Source organism: Phoenix dactylifera, unplaced genomic scaffold, assembly GCF_009389715.1.
Source record: "Phoenix dactylifera cultivar Barhee BC4 unplaced genomic scaffold, palm_55x_up_171113_PBpolish2nd_filt_p 000119F, whole genome shotgun sequence".
In the NCBI taxonomy this organism is placed as follows: Eukaryota; Viridiplantae; Streptophyta; class Magnoliopsida; order Arecales; family Arecaceae; genus Phoenix; species Phoenix dactylifera.
In genome coordinates, this window is record NW_024067687.1 from 267,385 (window position 1) to 275,488 (window position 8,104).

The window sequence follows — 8,104 nt, forward strand, 5'->3', positions numbered from 1 at the left end:
TTGGATATTAATTTATTTGTTTAAGAAGTGGAGGTATTGTAACAGAATATTAATGTTTGTGTACTATTGTAAATAATTTGTCTTTATGGTGGAACAAAGCTTCAAAGTAGTTCACAACATCTTTTTTCTTTTTATTTTTTTCTTATCTTTTTTCCTTTTTTAAAAAAATCCTATGGAATCTCCGTGTTATCTTTTCTTGACCAATTAAATTGTAATATTAAAATTTAAATTCTCATAACTTGTAATATCCAATCTGTGCACTTGTGCTTCTGTCACATATTTGATCCATTTCACCATTTGGGCCAATATTGTGATTCTGCTCTTCAGTGTGTGTATACCTCAGTCTGATTGAACCAAGTGAGCTTGTTACTGCTATAAAATTTTAGAAATTCATCAAGGCAGGATGTTTAGAAGGCTTTCAGGCTTCGTCATTGAAAACCCATATAAGTGGTGGTTTTCTGAACTGAACAGCTTAAGTAACCTGAGTCATATTTCTGCATGGACAAAAAACATGGAGAGCTTAGAATTCAACTCTTTTACTGTTAAGGTTAAGGTTATTTAACTTTCTAAAGTCGACAGGTTAAAACCTTTTAATATCGAATGGTCTATCGCCTTTTATGGAAATTCAAATACATTTTCTGGTGGTAGTTTTCCCGTTAAGGATGCTTTTTCAAATCATAGAGTGGAAAAGTTTGACTTGTCTAACTTAGAATGGATTGAGAAGATCCCAGAGTGCCCTGTATTCTCCTCCTCCTCCCTCCTCTTCGGCGCCGTCCGAGCAGGCCTCAAGACTCGATCGAGCGGTATCCCTCCTGTCCGGAGACCTGCGTCGACCGACCGGCCTGAAGCAACGAGGTAATGCATTATGCTCTTGTATTGTTCTTTCTACGTGTGTTTCTGTTGGATTTAAATTTTGTTATTTGAGAAAGGATTGGACATCCATATTAGAATGGTTTTAAGCATATTAGAATGGCTTGTAGACAATAACCTCGGTGGTCTAGGGGTTAGGGGTGCAAATGGGTCGGGTCGGGTCGAGTCCTAGGTGACCCCGATCCGACCCGGTTTTTTGTTCGGGTCCCAATTTTGGACCCGGACCCGACCCGGTTGAAGATCGGGTTGGGTCGGGTCGGGTCCGAGTCGGGTTCGGGTCGGGTCCGGGTCTGATTCGGGTCGGGTCCGGGTCCGATCGGGTCCAATTTTTTTGTGCTTTTGGGAAAAAATTTGGGCAAATCTAATTTGGTCATATCATAATTATGAGGTGCTGGGTGACCCATGACTTGAAAGACTTTGCAATTGAGCTCCAGTCAGAACAGATGACCCATGACTTGCTAACTAAGTCGGTCTACAAGCCAAATTTCATATCACACTATTTTTTATCTATATGACTGATTGGACGGAACTCGGTGTCTCCCAGCTCCCCTCTCACGAGGACAAAAAAAATCCCAGACCTTCTTCCAAAATCTAATTCCATTACAGAAAACTGGCACATGACCCATATTCAGTTGCAGTGTTCCCTCACTTTCTCCCTTCAAAAGTTAAAAGAAACAAAAACCAAAAAACAGAAGGAAAAAAAAGGCAGCTACCGAGACACCAGAGGTCTCAACAGTGTAATAGATCGAGAGAGAATCCTGACGGGCCGACGTTCCTTTGGATTATGTGAACGTTGCTAACTTGCTATCCTCCCACACTGACCAACAGTACCACAACCCACGCCAAAAAAAAAAAAAAGAAAAAGAAAAAGAAAAAGAAAAGACTTTCTTTTGCTTTTCCTCTCTCTCTTCGGGTCCATTCGGGTCGGGTCGGGTCCGTTTGGTAAACCCAGACCCGACCCAGAAAATGATTCGGGTCCAATTTTAGGACCGACCCGGACCCGCGGGTTCTAAAATTCGGGTCGGGTCGGGTCTACACGGATCGGGTCGGGTCGGGTCACGGGTCGACCCGACCCATTTGCAGCCTTACTAGGGGTTGATAGTTGTCTAGGGGTGGTCTAGGAGTTAACTCCAGGTTCTTTCTTTTTGTGGCCCTGGTTTCTCAAACAAATGCTTGGAATGGTACTGTTTTGATGGTTTGTTTTGCTCAAATATAATGTATGGGTTAGAAACAGCATATGCTTACGTGCCAAATAGAAAAAATAACTTTTGTAGCACCTTTTTAAATAGTACTATCAAGTATGCTGATGTAAATGTATAGTTCAGTGATATGTAAGGTGTTGATCAAATTTAAGCCATCCGGGTGTTGATTGCTAATTCAAAATATAGAAGCTACTCGCTTGGTTATATTTCTATTATAGTTTCAATGGACCGAACAATGGTGAATTTCACATGGGGTATTTAGAATGGTACTCTCATGACCGATGATCCACTCCTTTACTCATAATAGAAGGTTGTCAACGATTTCTGAAGCACCAGTCATGCAATTCACTGCCTGTCAGTAGGTGAAAAACATGGTTAGAGCAACCTATTATTGCAGGTCAGTGGAGTAGATTGTCGTATAGTGGCAGTGGTAATATAGCTATATTTTCTGATAATTATGATTTATAATTCATGAATACATGACACCTGCCATCAGTTTACTTCTCTTCTGAGTTCCTTTTTTTCCTTTGATATAATTTATCTAGATAATATGTTTACGACCATGAAAACATTAAAATTTCTAGCAAGATGATGATGCCTCCATGGCAATGGAACTTTATTTAGTATAAATTTATCATTTAACCAAATATTGATTCTTTTTTGTGCATACCAGGTAACAATATGCCCCGAGGGAGACGATTTAGAGATGTGGAGTTCCAGCATTCTCAGGTGGGATCTACTTCTGAGCAGTCCCAGCAGTCCCAGCAGCCATGTGAGCATCAGCAGCACGAGTCAGGATCTCAGCGCGAGCCTCCTGCTGATTGCCCGGAGGATGAGCTCCGGATTCAGGGTAATTCGATTTAAAGTTCATATTTTATGTTCATATTTGTCTTCAACTTTTTAAGACATATTTTAGTTAATTTTAATAGATGGACAAGGGACGGTGAGGACGAGACGGGGACCCACTCAAGCAAAGGATGTGTGGAAGCTTCCTCCGGGTGAGAAGATCATCATCCGATGCAACGAATTGGGGCAGCCCATCAATAGAGCTGGAAGTCTACTATCAAGCTTTTTAGGATCGGTTGCACGCAAGGGTCAGCTGTGTCCACTCAACTATACGAAGTGGAATGACATGCTTCCTTCGTATAAGGTTGAGCTTCTTAGACTTATACAGGTAATGAATTGAATTTATTCTTTTTAATTCGACACCTCCTGTATATTAATTTGCTTAGTATCATAATTTTATTTTAGATGTTTAATATTATTATAACATTCTGAATCTTGTTGTAGGGTAAGTTTGTACTCCCTCCAGAGAGCCATGATTGGGTGCTAAAGTCCCTCAATCGCAAATGGAAAGAATATAAAGCAAAATTGAAGACGGACTTCAAGCGCGAAGGTATGACAGAGGAGGAGGTTGCTCGTGTGACTCCTCCTGATGTATACCCTCAGCAGTGGAGGGAGCTTGTTCATTACTGGTTTTCTGAAAGAGGACAGGTCACGTATTATGTTTCAATATCTTCTATTATCTTTATTATTAATATAGATTGCAAATATATACATTGAATCATATTATACTGTGTGCTTTTATTTTGGCAGACATATTCTAATATTGGTAGAGCTGCACGAGCATCTCAAGCAGTTCCTCATACTTCAGGTTCGAAGAGTTATGCGAGACGTAGAAATGAATTCGTAAGTTCTTTTGAAACTATTTGAAACTCTACTAACATATAGCACGTATCATGATATATAGTTTGCCCATATACTTTCTGTATGTGTAGATAGTAGAGCATGGAAGGGAGCCTGGTGAGGTAGAGTTTTATAAGATGACCCACACTCACCGAGATGGCAGCTTTGTCCGGGACGAGTCGAGAGATATAGTTGTATGTATTATGTATTCATTTTTTATTTTATCATAATTTTTTAATTAATTTTACTTCTTTTAAATTATTAATGTGACTGTTTATTTTTTTGAGAGAGATATAGGAAAGAGCTACAAATCTCATTTCAGAGCGCGTCGGGGAGTCATCATCATCCGACGCGGCCAGTCGCGTCGAGGCTCAGGTCTATGCAGAATTGATGGGCCCAGAACGTTATGGTCGCGTGAGGGGTTACGGTATCGGAGTTACCCCCACTCAGCTGTCTGCAGTGAGCCGATATACCCAAGATGCCAGACAAGGTACTAGCACTGCAGAGGTTTGTAGTTTGAAGACAGAGATGGCACAGATAAAGCAGTCATATGAGACAAGGATAGAGGAGATGAGGCAGAGTCATATGACTGATATGGCGGAGTTGAAGCAAAGCCAAGAGTTGAAGATACAATCTTTGCAGGACCAGCTTGACCATATTTCATCCTTTTTGTAGAGATTTGCTCCTCCGGTACATAACTAAATCTATTTGAATATTTTATGTAATTATAATGTATTCTTGTATGAGCGTGATGACTTTCGTATTTTTAGTTTCTAAAATATTTTTTTTTCTTGTAGGTTGATGATACTTCATCTACTCGTAGAGATGATGATGCCGACCCTTGATACATATTGTAGATTGTGTACTTAGGTATTTGACTTGTATGTTTTTAAAATTTTGGAGATTCCTTTGATTAATCTTGTATGATGATCATGAGATCTTTTTTGAGCAACATGATAAGTAGAATCTATCAAAACCTATGTGCCTTCTTCCGCTTCCCTTCATTGTTAGAATGGAATGCAACATCCATTCATTTGCTTTTCTAATTAATTGCTGTGAGTTCATTTTGAATCATATTTTATTCTATGAGCAGGTCACTTGACAGCTAGGAGTGATGTCTACAGCTTCGGGGTTGTCCTTCTTGAGCTCTTAACAGGACGCCGGTCTGTGGAGCTTAATGACAATATTGTAGAGATGATGATGCCGACCCTTGATACATATTGTAGATTGTGTACTTAGGAATTTGACTTGTATGTTTTTAGAATGTTTTTGAAGTACAATGTAATCAAATATGATAATATGAATGTAATCAAAGTTCTTGTTTGTGACTCGTATTTTGTTATATATGTGATTCAGTGTATTTGTTTCTATTGTTTTGTAAGAATTTAATGTACACAGAGTATTTAAAAATTATTGTCTTCACCTCCGATGTGCTATGAACTGATGTTTATGTACAATCCTTGATGCAATTTTGTGCTTCTACTGTTCTACTTCATGGCAGAAGTTTGAATGCTTGCTTGTTTGAGATTAACCATATCAGACTACCATTGGACCACGTAGACTTGCTTAATTTAGATATATGATTGTTTCCCTTCTTCGAATTATTATTAACTATAATTGTGTTTCATATTTTTTATGCATGTTAGGATAGTTGATCATTCTCGTTCTTCATCACCAGGAAAATGTGCAAATCGATTGCTTTCGACATCTGGCTTGCCACTGCTAACAAGACAGATGAAGGTACTTAGCTTCTAAGGATACAACTTACTGGAAGCATTCTGATACTACAAACTATTAGGGTTAAACAGGCGTTCAAACTGAATAAACAAATATTTCTGATTCAACTTAATTTTGGTGTTTGTAGAGACTGGAACTGAGTGCTGTCTGGGCACTTCTTGCAGCATTTAAAGATCCACTTTCAATTCCTCATAATGGAGCTTTTACAGACTTTGAAGGAGCTTTTGTAAAGGGTGTTGATTCTCTTTCATGGATGGCCAACAACACCAGCAAACTTTTTCCTTTACACAGTGACATGCCTCAGTGTTGGACTTTTTTCAGCACGGCTGCTTATGGAAAAAGGAATAAAGTGCCACAGGTTGACAATTTACTAATCTTTTCTTTTATTTTACAACAATTAATGGCAAGGAAAAATCCATAATCCTGCATTGTTAGTGTTTTGCGAATTTTTGAGAAATTGTAATCCCATGGTAATGTTATAGGTGTTTTCTAATGGAAATTTTCATGTTCATCAGGAGAATATCCCTAAAGTCACAGCAGAAAAAGTAAAGGAGGACTTGCTTAACGATGTAGAATTTGCTCTTGGACTGTCTAAGGGATCACTTCAGTGTCCATTTTATACACGAGTCCAATTATGGTCTGCTTCATTCTTTTCTCACAGTTGTTCATGGAAACTTTATATAAGATTGCTAAGGATTTATTGATATTATATGCTTGGTTCTCTTAGGGGTGCTGCTCTTCCAACCAACACTCCAGGGATTCCTTGTATCTTCGATCCACATGTTGCTGGTCATGATATTGGTCAGTTTCCTGGTTTGAATTCTGAAAAGCAAGTGCTTGAACCTCAGACATGGACGGTCTGATCAAAGAGATACGTTAAGGTCTTCCTCGTCAGTGAAGTCCATAGCCTCTCAGACCATCCAAATTCCATTTTGATCTATGGATGTAACGAAAGGTCAAAAAGCAGATCAAACTATGTCGCCCTGGTGATTTTCACATTAACAAGTGACAGTAAAATACATTTTCTGTGATACTAAATGATCTGACGAGATATATTGGCTGGCACCTTGAAGTGGCTATCTATGACATTTCAGTAAATCTCTTAAATGTGAGAGAGCGATTGGAATTTAAAGTCTCTCTCTCTCACACACAGATTAACAGATACTCATGACATCCATAAGCTTTGATGGAGAAATGGATAATGATCTTAATAGATGATTTAAAGCGCAGGATGAATGGTTTGACAATGGTACCTCCATCTTACTTCTAAGCAAGACAATAGCTGATAATATGATATTTAACGACGCTTTTAAGCGTCGGCCTAAAACCATAGTAACCAACCCTTCTCGCCGACGCTTATAAGCGTCGGAGTCTGATAAAAGGAACGACGCTTAAAAGCGTCGGAAAAAGCAACAGGAACGTAAACTGGCACGCCTTTAACGACGCTTTTAAGCGTCGGCCTAAAACCATAGTAACCAACCCTTCTCGCCGACGCTTATAAGCGTCGGAGGCTGATAAAAGGAACGACGCTTAAAAGCGTCGGCATAGACCAACGACGCTTTTTTGACGCGTCGGGTTAAATCCGACCCACACCCACCTGCCCGACGTCTGACCCACGCTTTGCAAAGCGTGGGCTGGGAATTCGCCGACGCTTATAAGCGTCGGTAGAGACAAAAAAAAGCGCCGGGAGTTATTCCTTCTTTTGTAGTGTTTTAAACGCCCTTCAAGGTTTGGAAATCATTACACAATTGGTGCACTCTCACACGCAATCCATCGCCAAGCTAGAATCCCAAATGGGGCAACTAGCTAATGCACTGAACAAGCGAGAGGAAGAAAAGTTTCCAAGCCAACCACTAAGTAATCCTAGGGGACAATACATGACTCAAGAAAATCAACTAAATGCAATTCATCATGAACAAGCCAATGCTTTGACTACCCTAAGGAGTGGACGTGTAGTAGACAATAAGATTGGGGAGGACAACAACAAGAAAGGTGAAGAAGAGGATAGAAATGTGTCAAATGAAAATCTAAAACCTTCTTCTTCTTCTTCTTCAGCTAGTCCACCTTCTGCCAAAACTCACACCCCAAAGGCCCCATTTTCTGAAGCTCTTAATTCACCCTCTCCCTTTGACAAAAAGGAAACTTCACTAGAGGAGATGATGGAGATTTTTAAACAAGTTAAAATCAACCTTCCACTTCTTGATGCTATTAGACAAGTTTCCTCCTATGCCAAATTTCTCAAAGACCTTTGTACCTAAAAGCGAAAATCTAGGACACATGTGCCTAGAAAGGTCCTCCTAACTGAGCAAGTGAGTTCTATTCTCCAACACAACACCCCTTCAAAATTCAAAGATCCTGGTGCTCCCACCATCTCTTGTGTCTTAGGAAATAATTTCATTGATCGAGCACTCTTAGATCTAGGGGCGAGTGTCAACCTTTTACCTTATTCAGTTTATGAGAAACTTAGGTTAGGTGAGTTAAAACCAACCTCGGTATCCCTTCAATTGGCTGATCGATCTGTAAAAACACCACGTGGAATAATTGAAGATGCTCTTGTCAAGGTAGACAAATTCTCTTTTTCAGTAGATTTCATCGTCCTTGATATGGAA

At 39.6% G+C, this 8,104-nt stretch overlaps 1 protein-coding gene across 1 annotated transcript; it reads left to right on the top strand.

The window, feature by feature from the left end:
- The first annotated feature begins 5,404 nt into the window (after nt 1-5,404).
- On the top strand, nt 5,405-6,358 carry LOC120104827. The gene is made up of 4 exons (XM_039116664.1): nt 5,405-5,498; nt 5,660-5,853; nt 6,011-6,132; nt 6,223-6,358. The coding sequence occupies exons 1-4, from the start codon at nt 5,441-5,443 to the stop codon at nt 6,356-6,358; spliced, it is 510 nt and encodes a 169-aa protein (XP_038972592.1). The 5' UTR covers nt 5,405-5,440.
- The last annotated feature ends 1,746 nt before the right edge of the window (nt 6,359-8,104 follow it).

Excerpts from the sequence above, each read along its gene's own strand:
- LOC120104827 (XM_039116664.1), top strand. The coding sequence starts at position 5,441 with ATGTGCAAATCGATTGCTTTCGACATCTGGCTTGCCACTGCTAACAAG. Across the intron at positions 5,854-6,010 it reads AAAGGAATAAAGTGCCACAG|GAGAATATCCCTAAAGTCAC; the intron begins GTTGACAATTTA and ends CATGTTCATCAG. Across the intron at positions 6,133-6,222 it reads TATACACGAGTCCAATTATG|GGGTGCTGCTCTTCCAACCA; the intron begins GTCTGCTTCATT and ends TGGTTCTCTTAG.